Source organism: Oncorhynchus nerka, linkage group LG3, assembly GCF_034236695.1.
Source record: "Oncorhynchus nerka isolate Pitt River linkage group LG3, Oner_Uvic_2.0, whole genome shotgun sequence".
Lineage (NCBI taxonomy): Eukaryota > Metazoa > Chordata > Actinopteri > Salmoniformes > Salmonidae > Oncorhynchus > Oncorhynchus nerka.
The window spans coordinates 62,767,028-62,780,505 of record NC_088398.1 but is presented as its reverse complement, the minus strand read 5'-3'; the positions used below and the strand labels follow the sequence as shown (position 1 = coordinate 62,780,505).

Here is a 13,478-nt window from a genome sequence, read left to right as displayed (position 1 = left end):
AGGATTGGAAAAACAAGAGGCAGCATCAGGTTTCCTAATAACACTGTGCGACCCCGACGCTGTTAATGTCAATGGGCTTTTGTTTTTGCAAACAATGTGAAACAGTGCACTGTGGTGCTGCGTGGGCATGTACTGAGGCCCATCTCTCACATACATATCACTAAGAGGCACTAAGCCGTATGTCTCTCTGGCCTTTAGCAGAGGTGCGTGTGTCAACGTGGTCATTTGTTGTCTGAGTGACTGATTTAAACAGACACTGAATTCCCACCTTTCTTTTGTTCTTCCCCTCATCCTGGCCATGGCTTCTTATCACTTCCCTTGTTATCGCTCTCTCCTCTTCCTCTTTCTATTCTCGATCTCCCTCTGTCCATCTTCCTTTTTCCATTTTTTTTTCCCTTTTACCTTTCACTTCTCTCTCCCTCCCTCCCACCCACCCCTCTCTCTCTCCCACCCACCCCTCTCTCTCCCACCCACCCCCCCTCTCTCTCTCCCTCCCACCCACCTTCTCTCTCTCCCACCCACCCACCCACCTTCTTCTCTCTCTCTCTCCTCCCACCTTCTCTCTCTCCCACCCACCCACCTTCTCTCCCTCCCTCTCTCCCTCTCCCTCCCACCCTCTCTCTCTCTCCCTCCCACCCCCCCTCTCTCCCTCCCACCCACCCCCTCCCTCCCTCCCACCCACCCCCTCTCTCTCTCCCTCCCCCCCCCTCTCTCCCTCCCACCCCTCTCTTCCTCCCACCCACCCCCTCTCTCCCTCCCACCCACCGTCTCTCTCCCACCCACCCTCTCTCTCTCTCTCTCTCTCCCTCCCCCTCCTTCCCTCCCTCCCACCCTCTCTGTCAGGTTGTTGTCAGCGGTGTTGAGGACATCAGAGGTGGAGTCCAGGGCTACGAGGGCCAGTCTGACAGAACTGCTCAGCCCTCAGATGGGGAAGGACATTGTGTGGTTCCTCAAACGCTGGGCCAAGACTTACCTACTGGTGGACGAGAAACTCTACGAACAGGTACAACTAACACCAGACACCACTGTCTGATTTGTCTTAAAATGGCCGTCCATAATACAAAACTTCTCACTACAACCCTCTCGAAGTTCCTAAGGCCCACAGAACACTGGCATGGTAATGTCTCGGGCATGGATTTGACAGATGACTTCATAAATAGTCTTTGTGATAGTCACTGAACCCTACTGTACACTTGAGGTGACGAGGTGGCGGCTACTGTACACTTGAGGTGGTGAAAATGCTAGGGATGGTCTTCCAACACTTTCATGTTTACACCACCAGTTCGGTCATGTTTACACCACGCGTGCTCTGTCACCTTGACAACAGTGTACTCTCTGGAAGTGTGTTGTAGAAGCTGGTTCCCTGTGGATTATGGCATTGTGAGGAGCAGTGCAGTATATCACTGGACTGGACAATGGCTATTTATGACATTGATCTTTTAAAGTGTTGCAGTGATTTTCATCTATCCCTCCACCATTTCACACCACTTTCTCACTATTTTCATCCCTCCTTTAGATCAGTATCCCCCTGAGCATGGCATTCGGGGCGGACACGGAGGGGGCCCAGTGGATTGTGGGATACCTGCTAGAGAAGGTGATCAACAACCTGTCTGTGTGGAGCTCTGAACCTGAACTGGCCAACGACACGGTGGAGCTACTGGTCTGTCTGGTGGAGAAGAGGGAGAGGTGAGACACTGACTGACTGGCTGAGCTACTGGTCTGTCTGGTGGAGAAGAGAGAGAGGTGAGACACTGACTGACTGGCTGAGCTACTGGTCTGTCTGGTGGAGAAGAGAGAGAGGTGAGACACTGACTGACTGGCTGAGCTACTGGTCTGTCTGGTGGAGAAGAGGGAGAGGTGAGACACTGACTGACTGGCTGAGCTACTGGTCTGTCTGGTGGAGAAGAGGGAGAGGTGAGACACTGACTGACTGGCTGAGCTACTGGTCAGGTGGAGCTACTAGTCTGTATGGTGGAGAAGAGGGAGAGGTGAGACACTGACTGACTGGCTGAGCTACTAGTCAGGTGGAGCTACTGGTCTGTCTGGTGGAGAAGAGGGAGAGGTGAGACACTGACTGACTGGCTGAGCGACTGGTCAGGTGGAGCTACTAGTCTGTATGGTGGAGAAGAGGGAGAGGTGAGACACTGACTGACTGGCTGAGCGACTGGTCAGGTGGAGCTACTGGTCTGTCTGGTGGAGAAGAGGGAGAGGTGAGACACTGACTGACTGACTGGCTGAGCGACTGGTCAGGTGGAGCTACTAGTCTGTATGGTGGAGAAGAGGGAGAGGTGAGACACTGACTGACTGGCTGAGCGACTGGTCAGGTGGAGCTACTGGTCTGTCTGGTGGAGAAGAGGGAGAGGTGAGACACTGACTGACTGGCTGAGCGACTGGTCAGGTGGAGCTACTAGTCTGTATGGTGGAGAAGAGGGAGAGGTGAGACACTGACTGACTGGCTGAGCGACTGGTCAGGTGGAGCTACTAGTCTGTATGGTGGAGAAGAGGGAGAGGTGAGACACTGACTGACTGGCTGAGCTACTAGTCTGTATGGTGGAGAAGAGGGAGAGGTGAGACACTGACTGACTGGCTGAGCGACTGGTCAGGTGGAGCTACTAGTCTGTATGGTGGAGAAGAGGGAGAGGTGAGACACTGACTGACTGGCTGAGCGACTGGTCAGGTGGAGCTACTAGTCTGTATGGTGGAGAAGAGGGAGAGGTGAGACACTGACTGACTGGCTGAGCGACTGGTCAGGTGGAGCTACTGGTCTGTCTGGTGGAGAAGAGGGAGAGGTGAGACACTGACTGACTGGCTGAGCGACTGGTCAGGTGGAGCTACTAGTCTGTCTGGTGGAGAAGAGCGAGAGGTGAGACACTGACTGACTGACTGATCAGGTGGAGCTACTGGTCTGTCTGGTGGAGAAGAGGGAGAGGTGAGACACTGACTGACTGGCTGAGCGACTGGTCAGGTGGAGCTACTAGTCTGTATGGTGGAGAAGAGGGAGAGGTGAGACACTGACTGACTGGCTGAGCGACTGGTCAGGTGGAGCTACTAGTCTGTATGGTGGAGAAGAGGGAGAGGTGAGACACTGACTGACTGGCTGAGCGACTGGTCAGGTGGAGCTACTGGTCTGTCTGGTGGAGAAGAGGGAGAGGTGAGACACTGACTGACTGGCTGAGCGACTGGTCAGGTGGAGCTACTGGTCTGTCTGGTGGAGAAGAGGGAGAGGTGAGACACTGACTGGCTGAGCGACTGGTCAGGTGGAGCTACTAGTCTGTATGGTGGAGAAGAGGGAGAGGTGAGACACTGACTGACTGGCTGAGCGACTGGTCAGGTGGAGCTACTAGTCTGTATGGTGGAGAAGAGGGAGAGGTGAGACACTGACTGACTGGCTGAGCGACTGGTCAGGTGGAGCTACTAGTCTGTATGGTGGAGAAGAGGGAGAGGTGAGACACTGACTGACTGGCTGAGCGACTGGTCAGGTGGAGCTACTAGTCTGTATGGTGGAGAAGAGGGAGAGGTGAGACACTGACTGACTGGCTGAGCTTACTAGTCTGTATGGTGGAGAAGAGGGAGAGGTGAGACACTGACTGACTGGCTGACCGACTGGTCAGGTGGAGCTACTAGTCTGTCTGGTGGAGAAGAGCGAGAGGTGAGACACTGACTGACTGACTGATCAGGTGGAGCTACTGGTCTGTCTGGTGGAGAAGAGGGAGAGGTGAGACACTGACTCAATTCTGTATCCTGACTTGAAATATGCACACACAAAAATATAGATAGGATATGAGCCTAAGCGTTGGTGCTTGAAACAACGCCCCCTTGTGGTGGAATGATAGTTTTTTAGTTTTTCATTATCTCGCCAATGATATCAAATGCCAACAAACCTTTCTCCATCCCTCCTTTCTCAGGGCCAACATTGTGGTACAGTGTGAGAACTGGTGGAACTTGGCAAAGCAGTTTGCCAGCCGCAGCCCTCCCCTAGACCTGCTGTCCAGCTCAGTACAGAGGTCCCTGATGAAGGCCCTGGTTCTGGGGGGCTTTGCACACATGGACTCAGACACCAAACAGCAGTACTGGACAGAGGTGGGGAACCCTATAAAAGCCAGAGACAACACACACACGGAATCCCCCACTCTGAATCCCTGAATGGAACTAACTCACACACGTCCCTCAAAGGACAATACCTGACAGCTCTCAAGTGTCATCTCCCTTCAGATGTCCTTTATATTAGGCTCTCTTTCCAAATGGACTTCAGCTGGTAGCACATTGAGATCTCAATCGTTTTTTCCCTGTAAAAAACTGTGGTGATTCTGTTTAACCACTATCCACATAGACTTTAGTAGTAACAAACGGTGAAGCCAAATTATTTAACCAAAACCATTAGATTTCCCGAGTCTATCGTGTGATAATGATCCTCATAATGATCTTGAAGGCCTTTGTATAGTAATGCAAGATGACTCCAAAGCCATTGGGAGAGATTTAAGAATGAGTTGGCAGCTGTCTTGACTTCCAGCTGCTCTGACTGTAGAGTGGGTACAGTACAGTAGACCATTGGAGAAGAGTTGGGAATGAAAATAGCCCGATCTTTCTCTCTTCATCCCTTCTCTCCTTTGGGGTTTGGAGCCACGTTGCTGTGAAGCACTTTGTGACAAATGTTGTTGATTGATTGGATGTGATTGATTGATCACCTCTCTGATCCTCTCCCTCCAGGTGCTGCACCCCCTCCAGCAGCGCTTCCTCAACCTGATCAACCAGGAGAACTTTCCTCAGATCTGTCAGGAGGAGAGTGTGAAGCGGGAGATCGTTGCCACCCTGGAGGCCCTGTGTGGCATCGCCGAGGCAACGCAGATCGACAACGTGGCGTCTCTCTTCAGCTTCCTCATGGACTTCCTGTCCAGCTGCATCGGCCTGATGGAGGTGTACCGCAACACACCAGAGACGGTCAATCTCATCATCGAGGTGTTCGTGGAGGTCGCCCACAAACAGATTTGCTACCTGGGAGAGGTGAGGATCACTTTAATAATAATCACACACTTTATTACAAATCCTTCTACTTGTATTCTGCGTAAAGCAATTTAATCGGATAGGTTTCAAGTTTTATTAGTCGTATGTACAGGATACACATGGTGTATTCTAGACAATAAGGAATAATAAGAACATGAATAAAGTAAGTAGCTCAGTAGAATATAATAAACATTTTATCATAAGTATAATATAGGAAGGCACAGTTTATAGTCCAATATTTACACGTGCATAAGAGAAAGGGGGAATTGGGGGGCAAGTGTTTAAATTGTGCACTATTAGCCATTGTAAATAAGAGTCTGGTAGCTGTGTGTGTGGGAGATTTCACTGGGAAGACTAGTCAACAGCTACCTCTTTTCCCTCTCCGCCCCCCCAGTCGAAGTCTATGAAGCTGTACGAGGTGTGCCTGACTCTGCTGCAGGTCTACTCTAAGAACAACCTGGGCAGGAAGAGGGCTGATGTGGCTGCTGAGGAGGACCAGTACCAGGACCTGCTGCTCATCATGGAGCTGCTCACCAACCTGCTCTCTAAGGAGTTCATTGACTTCTCAGACACAGGTGTGTGTCTTCATCTCCAAAATCAGTCAACGTTTATGTATGATATTTTAGGTTCCTAGTTAATTGTCGATACTTACCAAGTCCTCTCTTGTGTTTGCGTGTTGATGTTGGAATAGATGAGGTGTTCCGGGGGCAGGAGCAGGGTTCGGGAGCGGCAGGTCGGTCGGTGTCGGCTGCAGACGTAGTTCTGTTTGGGGTCAACATCATTCTGCCTCTCATGTCTCAGGACCTGCTCAAGGTAAGACCCAGGGCCAATTCATGTACAATGCTCCCTTCCTTGAAGTAGTTTTGAAGTAGTGATATACATAGTCACTGTACTACAAACGGTTGTATAACTGGTTTGTCGCTGTGTGCTTCCAGTTCCCGTCTCTGTGTAACCAGTACTACAAGCTCATCACGTTCATCTGTGAGATTTTTCCTGAGAAGATCCCCCAGCTACCAGAGGAGCTGTTCAAGAGTCTCATGTACTCCCTAGAGCTGGGCATGACATCCATGAGTTCAGAGGTCAGCCAGCTGTGTCTGGAGGCTCTGTCCCCCCTGGCTGAGCAGTGTGCCAAGACCCAGGAGAAAGACACGCCTCTCTTCATCGCTACACGCCACTTCCTCAAGGTGAGGCACCCCCCTCCGGGGATTTTCTCCTAACTGCAGGGTCTGCCTCATTTAATTGTGCACAAAAAGAGGAAATGTTTTGTAATGGAAAATATTTCTCTCTCCCTCTCTAGTTGGTGTTTGACATGCTGGTACTGCAGAAACACAACACAGAGATCACAGTGGCAGCGGGAGAAGCTCTCTATACACTAGTGTGCCTGCATCAAGTGAGTATACTTCCCACGCACATGTATCTTAGTCTTGATTGGCTAGGGTGATCTATGTGGACGTTGTGCCTCATATGATGACGTAATTCCCTATCCTCTCTCCAGGCGGAGTACAAGGAGCTGGTGGAGTCTCTGCTCGCCACCCAGCGAGACGCCGTCATCTACCAGCGACTGGCTGACGCCTTTAACAAGCTGACAGCCAGCAGCACGCCCCCGAGCATGGACCGCAAGCAGAAGGTGGACTTCCTCAAGAGCCTAGAGGAGTTTGTGTCCAACGTAGGTGGGCTGCTCTGTGTCAAATAACCACTAGCCCCCAAACTCCCCTCCTCCCTAGCACCTATTTCTATGTCCAACCCGCTCACCGACGATCTACCTATCTACCTTGACCACGCCAAACCATGAAACAGAGACCGACAGAGCTGAGGAGCTGCACTGTTAGACTGTGACATAAAGGGGGAAGGTTGAGACACTGAAGGGAGCAGGGGTGTGGACTGGACTATAGTGTCGTTTGGGCAGGTTTCCACGCCTGCTCCTCCCCCATCCTCTCCTTTTTCATCAGAGGCCCCCAGCGCACACATACAGTGGGGGGGGGGGGATCAGAGAGGGATGGACTCGTCCCCTCACCCAATAATTTTTTGAGTTTGCCAGTGGGAGGGTTGGGATGAACACAACAGGAGTAGGTGCCAATCTGTTCTGAGAACGCTATGCCTCTCCCTCTCTCCCTGCCTCTACACCCTCGCCCCCCCCAGAGTGCCTTTGATTTCTTGTTTGTGTCGTGTGTCGACTCCTGTGTGTCCATGTGGCCAAGCTGAGACGTGTCTTACGTACAGCAACGACTGTGCCTGTCACATACCAAGAACACGGTGGAAGCACACACACACAGATCTCCATGACAACGAGAGGCTCGATCCCGCCACCTTCGGGCTGCTGAATCTGTTAAATGGGAGGGCCGATGACACAAAAAAAAACAAATCACTTCATGTTCATCAAGGGTGTATATATGTTTTCAAAAAAAGTGGAAAAAATATATGTTTAAAACAATGACTGAAAAGTTTTATAAGATAGATGGCAGAGAAGCTGAATTTGTATGGTTATGAGTTCACTTTAAGAAAGAGGGCGAATTTGAAAACGTTTTATTAGATTTCTTTATCATTCTGGATTGTAGTTCTATTCTCTGCCACCCTCTGTCTCCCTAGAACCATTTCAGTCCTGACTGCCCACAGCCAAGACACAGACAATTATTGGAAGGTTGGGCCCCTGAAGTTTAGCATACTCTCTCTAGTTATATTTTTCTATGTCACAGCCACTCTTTCCACTTCAAAACACACTGGATGGAAGTTAAAGTCCCTATAACTGAAGCAATAATGAACCAAAAAAGGAACATACAGTGCCTTCAGAAAGTTCAGACCCCTTGACTTTTTCCACGTTTTGTTACGTTACAGCCTTATTTTAAAATGGATAAAATAAAACAATTTCCTCAGCAATCGACACACAATACCTCATAATGACAAAGCGAAAACAGTAAAAAAAAATAAAAAAACTTGCTAATTTATTAAAATCTGTAAACAGAAATACCTTGTTTACATAGGTATTCAGACACTTTGCTATGAGACTCGAAATGGAGCTCAGGTGCATCCTGTTTCCATTGATCATCCTTGATGTTCACAACTTGATTAGAGTCCACCTGTGGTGAATTCAATTGATTGAAAATGATTTGGAAAGGAAACACACCTGTCTGTATAAGGTCCCACAGTTGACAGTGCATGTCAGAGCAGGCCGCCCGGCCAAACTGAGCAATCGGGGATGAAGGGCATTGGTCAGGGAGGTGAACAAGAACCCAATGGTCACTGACAGAGCTCTAGAGTTCATCTGTGGAGATGGGAGAACCTTCCACTTGGAGTTAGGTGCCAAAAGGCACCTAAAGACTCTGACCATGAGAAACCAGATTCTCTGGTCTGATGAAACCAAGATTGAACTATTTGGCCTGAATGCCAAGCGTACATCTGGAGGAAACCTGGCACCATCCCTACGGTGAAGCATAGTGGTGGCAGCATCATGCTGTGGGGATGTTTTTCAGCGGCGGAGACTGGTCATGGTCGAGGCAAAGATGAACAGAAAAAATTGAGGGATCCTTGATGAAAACCTTCTCCAGAGTGCTCAGGACCTCAGACTGGGGCGATGGTCGACCCTAAGCACACAGCCAAGACAACCCCGGAGTCTCTTCGGGACAAGTCTCTGAATGTCATTGAGTGGCCCAGCCAGAGCCTGGACTTGAACCCAAACATCTCTTGAGAGACCTGAAAATAGCTGTGCAGCAATGCTCCCCATCCAACCTGACAGAGCTTGAGAAGATCTGCAGAGAAGAATGGGAGATACTCCCCAAATGCAGGTGTGCCAAGCTTGTAGCGTCATACCCAAGAAGACTTGAAGCTGTAATCGCTGCCAAAGGTGCTTCAACAAAGTACTTTATTCAGGGTCTGAAACTAATGTAAATGTGATAACTTTTTTTTTGTAAATGAGGGAAAAAAATCTATTAACCAGTTTTTGCTTTGTCATTATGGGGTATTGTGTGTCAATTTATGGGGGAGGCAATTTAATCCATTTTAGAATAAGGCTGTAATTTAACAAAATGTGGAAAAAGTCAAGGGGTCTGAATAATTTCCGAATACACTGTAACCACTTGTTTTAACCATGCATTTGAGACTGACTCACTGCCCTTCCTCTGTTTAGAGCACAACTGGTTATTTGGAATGCCTGAATGAATTGTATTGAAATGTAAAAGTGTACATAAACGTATTATGTAAAATACTTAGTTTTTCCTTTTCTGTTTACATTGTTTTCATTTTTGTCCGTCTCAATTTCCTGTTATACAGAATATGGAAAAAGTTCCATATCCGGTTTTGATCGTGGTTGTTGAAAACAAAATCCCAAATAAAAATGGTTGAAGTTAATGTAGAAATTATTTTAATGTATTTAATTAAACAAATAATTTTGACTGTCATTCATGCACAGTAGTGATGGGAAGTGAGGCTTTTTTTAATGAATCTTTCATTTCGTTAATCGACGAACTGAACTCGAAAGAGCCATGATTCTATGGGAGCTTTCATTTTTTTACAGACGTGTAAACGTGTGCTTTAAACTATGTAACGTTACATTTGTTGATTGCTAGGCATACACGTATTATTTGATACATTTCAAACGAGGTCTAGTGGCCGCAACCAGACTAGATTGTGAACGACTCAACGGAATACATTGCTTGACTCCCATGAGGGTGATGAGCAGTCGTTCGTGAACTACAGCCCACCAAACGATTCGTTCTAGGTGTGGAGTTTGTTGAGCTGTGTCCATCTCATAACATTCAATAATCAATTAATTGCAGTCATTCTTGTAGCATGCGATCAATTATCAGTTATAAACATGTATTTTTATTCTCTATGCTCATTATCTATTTTTCTATGAGTATAGTCGGAGCACGTCTCTGGAGCAGCTGATCCGGAGGAACGTGTATTAGTCCTACTGTAGGATTGATTATATTATACTTCGGCGTATATGACACATTGCAGCTAGCACTATCATGTCAAATGAACGAGTTACTCAGAAAATTGAATCACGAATCTCGAGTCAGTAAAAAGAACGAATCGGTCGCTAACCGCATGTCAATAGTGCGCAGCCTGACAAAATCGCTCATGTAGAATACCATATGTCCTTCCTCGGACACCGTAACTGCAGTGTATGTTATTATTTCTTGACACGTGTTGTAAGCGATTAATCAGTAGCGACAGTTCATATTTATTTTCAGAAACCAGCAACACACCACGCAAAGGTATTACACTAGGCAAATATTTCTGTCTTGCACGTTCTGGCTAACTGGCTAGCATTGCTGTTTTCAGTAGTAACTTGTCCGCGCGTAACACTCTGGCGCTAACTAGCCACGGTAGCAGTTCACTAGCTAGCTTTCCAGTTTGTGTTACGTGTAGGTGGTTGTCATCGACCTTCCAGCAAGTTTGAAGCCATGAGTGACAGCGACGACGAAATCCCTCAGCTGTCCGCGGCCACCCTTGCTGCCCTGCAGGAGTTTTACAGAGAGGAGAGAGACTGGTTTGTGCAGAGCACAGCACCGGTGGACAAGTACTCGGTGGGGGCGGTGGAAGAGGACTGGGTATGTTGACCGTGATGCTAGATAATGCTGCTAAACTTATCAGCTGGTCTACTGGCTATTCTCCCTCCACTTCCCTCTATTGCTACATTATGGCTGTATTTACATTGCTTGATATCTGTCCACCAGCGTATGAGCCAATTCTGGTACAGCGATGAGACCGCAACACGGCTAGTTGAAGAGGTTATTCAGGAAGCTGGGAAAGGTGGCAGGTGAGAGGGATATGTACTATGCATCTACACAGTCGGGTGTCTGCCATGGCTGGGGTGTAATTCACTAAAGACTACCCTTCTAAAGCTTGTGATGTTACGTTCCAGGATAGCCTGTCTGAGCGCACCCAGTGTGTACCAGAAGCTGAAGCAGGGGGTGGTGGAGGGCTCTGACGGTGTGTCGGCTGTGGTTCTAGAGTATGACCGCCGTTTCGCCACCTACGGCCAAGAGTTCATCTTCTATGACTACAACGAGCCTCTTGCTCTCCCAGAGGATGTGGCCCCACAGAGTTTCGACGTTGTCCTAGCTGACCCCCCCTACCTGTCTGAGGAGTGCCTCAATAAGGTCGCCCAGACTGTGAAGTACCTGGCCAAGGGCAAGGTGCTGCTCTGCACAGGTGAGCCTCACATTGCTGTCTGTCCTCGGGCTTGTGCCCTTCTCCATACCGCACACAACACTGAATACGGGCATTCTTACACATACCAGAATAACATGCCCACTCGTAGCTTTTTAAAATCTAACATTTGTTTTATCTACCACCATCAGGAGCCATCATGGAGGAGCATGCAGAGAAGTTGATGGGTCTGAAGATATGCAGCTTCCTGCCCAAACACAACAAAAACCTGGCCAACGAGTTCCGCTGTTTCACTAACTACCCCTCAAACCTCATGTCCTGAGGCTTCTCAACCCTTCATGTATGGCCTTATTGACTTTTGATGTCCGACGTCCATCAATGCCTCAGTTCTGACTTGTCCGATGTCTGTGATAGTCGCAAGGAAGGCCCATCTTGTTGGGCAATTTCCATTGCCTGTCCTTTTAGACAAGGTTTCATTTTGGGGACTAATGGTATCAGACTCTGGAGATTGTTTTTAAAATGATTTCTTATAACATAATTATGAAGTGAATAATGGTATTCATATGACTTCAGTGTAAATAATATTTCATATACACAGCAAATAAATATGTCTAAACTGTTGTAAAAATCTGTCAAGATTTCATTTGCAGGGCTTGGGAACATGCTTAGAGTATCATGTAATACCAGCATTCGGCAGTGTCAATTAAGTATATTACTGTGTTGAAATCCTCCTGGGTTCAAAACTACTGCTGCTTACACAGCCAACCATGCATTTTCATACATATCACACAGCCCTTTTCTATTGCCTTTCTGCCCGTGGATAGTTTGTTCTTGTCATTGGAGCAGAGACTGCTCTCTTCAAACTCAAGGATGCGCAGAGCAGCAACGAGTCTTTCTCCAGCAGAGGAACATGGGTGGACCCCATGGCCACAGATGCATAGCTCTATGCATGAGTAGTAGGTTTATGACAAGAATTCATCCACCTGCGCTCAGGCAAACCCCTCTTGTTTCAAGTGAAGATCTTTGTTATAATGCATCTGTAAAGGAATTCACGCTGCTTGCTTGGCAAGCACCACTTCCCGATTTGAACCATATCTGGCGCAAACTCGGGACCTCTGCCTTGCTAGCACACCTGACCACCCTTCTGAAGCAGCTTAACTGTTGGTGCCACAGGAAAATTTAGCTATTTGCTGGCGCAAGTGGGGACAACTCAGGCTGAGAATTAAGTTTCACATCCCCATGTGCTACATTGATCCCTCAAACTCACTCAACAGCAACCCCAGCCTGAGCTGAGTGCAACTGTAGATCCGAGTCATGTCGCTCTGGATAAGAGCGTCTGCTAAATGACTTAAATGTAATGCAATGTAAAGGACCTCAAGCTGCTTTGAGGACAGGGCGTCCCACTGACAGGCAGGTGAGATTCTGCCACTCCTAGGGTGCATGCTGCAGAGTGATGCTTGCTAAGCAGTACCACTTCCCATAGCCGTGGGAAGTAGTTTGGGGGTGCAGCGATTCTTTCTTTGTTTCCCAATTTGTTTTCTTGATGGTACTGAAGACAATACTGAACAAAAATGTAAAGTGTTGGTCCCATGTTTCATGAGCTGAAATAAGATCCCAGACATGTTCCACATGCACAAAAAGCTTATTTTAAATGTGCACTCATTTGTTTACATGTCTGTGAGTATTTCTCCTTTGCCAAGATAATCCATCCACCTGACAGGTGTGGTATATTAAAGAGCATGATCATTACACTAATGCACCTTGTGCTGGGGACAATAAAAGACCACTCTAAAATGTGGTTGTCACAACACAGTGCCACAGATGTCTCAAGTTGAGGGAGCGTGCAATTGGCAAGCTGACAGCAGGAATGTCCACCATAGCTGTTCCAGTTCATTTCTCTACCATAAGCCTCAGACCTCAACCAAATTGAGATGGTTCGGGATAAGTCGGACCGCAGAGTGAAGGGAAAGCCACCAACAAGTGCTCATCATATGTGGGGACTCTTAAGACTGTTGGAAAAGCATTCCAGGTCCTCGGAGTGTGGTGAGTGTGGTGTCAGGAAAATAACCTCACACTCAACGTCAACAAAACTAAGGAGATGATTGTGTACTTCAGGAAACAGCAGAGGGAACACCCCCCTATCCACATCGATGGAACAGTAGTGGTGAGGGTAGTAAGTTAAGTTCCTCGGTGTACACATCACAGACAAACTGAATTGGTCCACCCACACAGACAGCATCGTGAAGAAGGCGCAGCAGCGCCTCTTCAACCTCAGGAGGCTGAAGAAATTCAGCTTGTCACCAAAAGCACTCACAAACTTCTACAGATGCACAATCGAGAGCATCCTGTCGGGCTGTACCACCGCC

The 13,478-nt window shown here is 48.0% G+C and overlaps 2 protein-coding genes across 2 annotated transcripts in view; both read left to right on the top strand.

The window, feature by feature from the left end:
- The window catches only part of xpo4 (exportin 4), a 54,322-nt gene extending 44,980 nt beyond the window's left edge, over positions 1-9,342 (top strand). Inside the window, 9 exon segments of the mRNA XM_029638967.2 lie at positions 844-1,003; positions 1,517-1,686; positions 3,906-4,080; positions 4,708-5,001; positions 5,396-5,576; positions 5,693-5,814; positions 5,937-6,185; positions 6,299-6,391; positions 6,497-9,342. Coding sequence (XP_029494827.2) covers positions 844-1,003; positions 1,517-1,686; positions 3,906-4,080; positions 4,708-5,001; positions 5,396-5,576; positions 5,693-5,814; positions 5,937-6,185; positions 6,299-6,391; positions 6,497-6,694 — 1,642 coding nt within the window. The 3' untranslated portion in view covers positions 6,695-9,342.
- Positions 9,343-9,851: 509 nt separating this feature from the next.
- eef1akmt1 (EEF1A lysine methyltransferase 1) lies at positions 9,852-11,740 on the top strand. Its single transcript, XM_029644374.2, has 4 exons — positions 9,852-10,550; positions 10,677-10,759; positions 10,865-11,154; positions 11,304-11,740. Exons 1-4 carry the CDS (start codon positions 10,404-10,406, stop codon positions 11,432-11,434), a joined length of 651 nt encoding a protein of 216 aa, XP_029500234.1. The 5' UTR covers positions 9,852-10,403; the 3' UTR covers positions 11,435-11,740.
- The last annotated feature ends 1,738 nt before the right edge of the window (positions 11,741-13,478 follow it).

Excerpts from the sequence above, each read along its gene's own strand:
- eef1akmt1 (XM_029644374.2), top strand. The coding sequence starts at position 10,404 with ATGAGTGACAGCGACGACGAAATCCCTCAGCTGTCCGCGGCCACCCTT. Across the intron at positions 10,760-10,864 it reads GAAGCTGGGAAAGGTGGCAG|GATAGCCTGTCTGAGCGCAC; the intron begins GTGAGAGGGATA and ends GTTACGTTCCAG. Across the intron at positions 11,155-11,303 it reads CAAGGTGCTGCTCTGCACAG|GAGCCATCATGGAGGAGCAT; the intron begins GTGAGCCTCACA and ends TACCACCATCAG.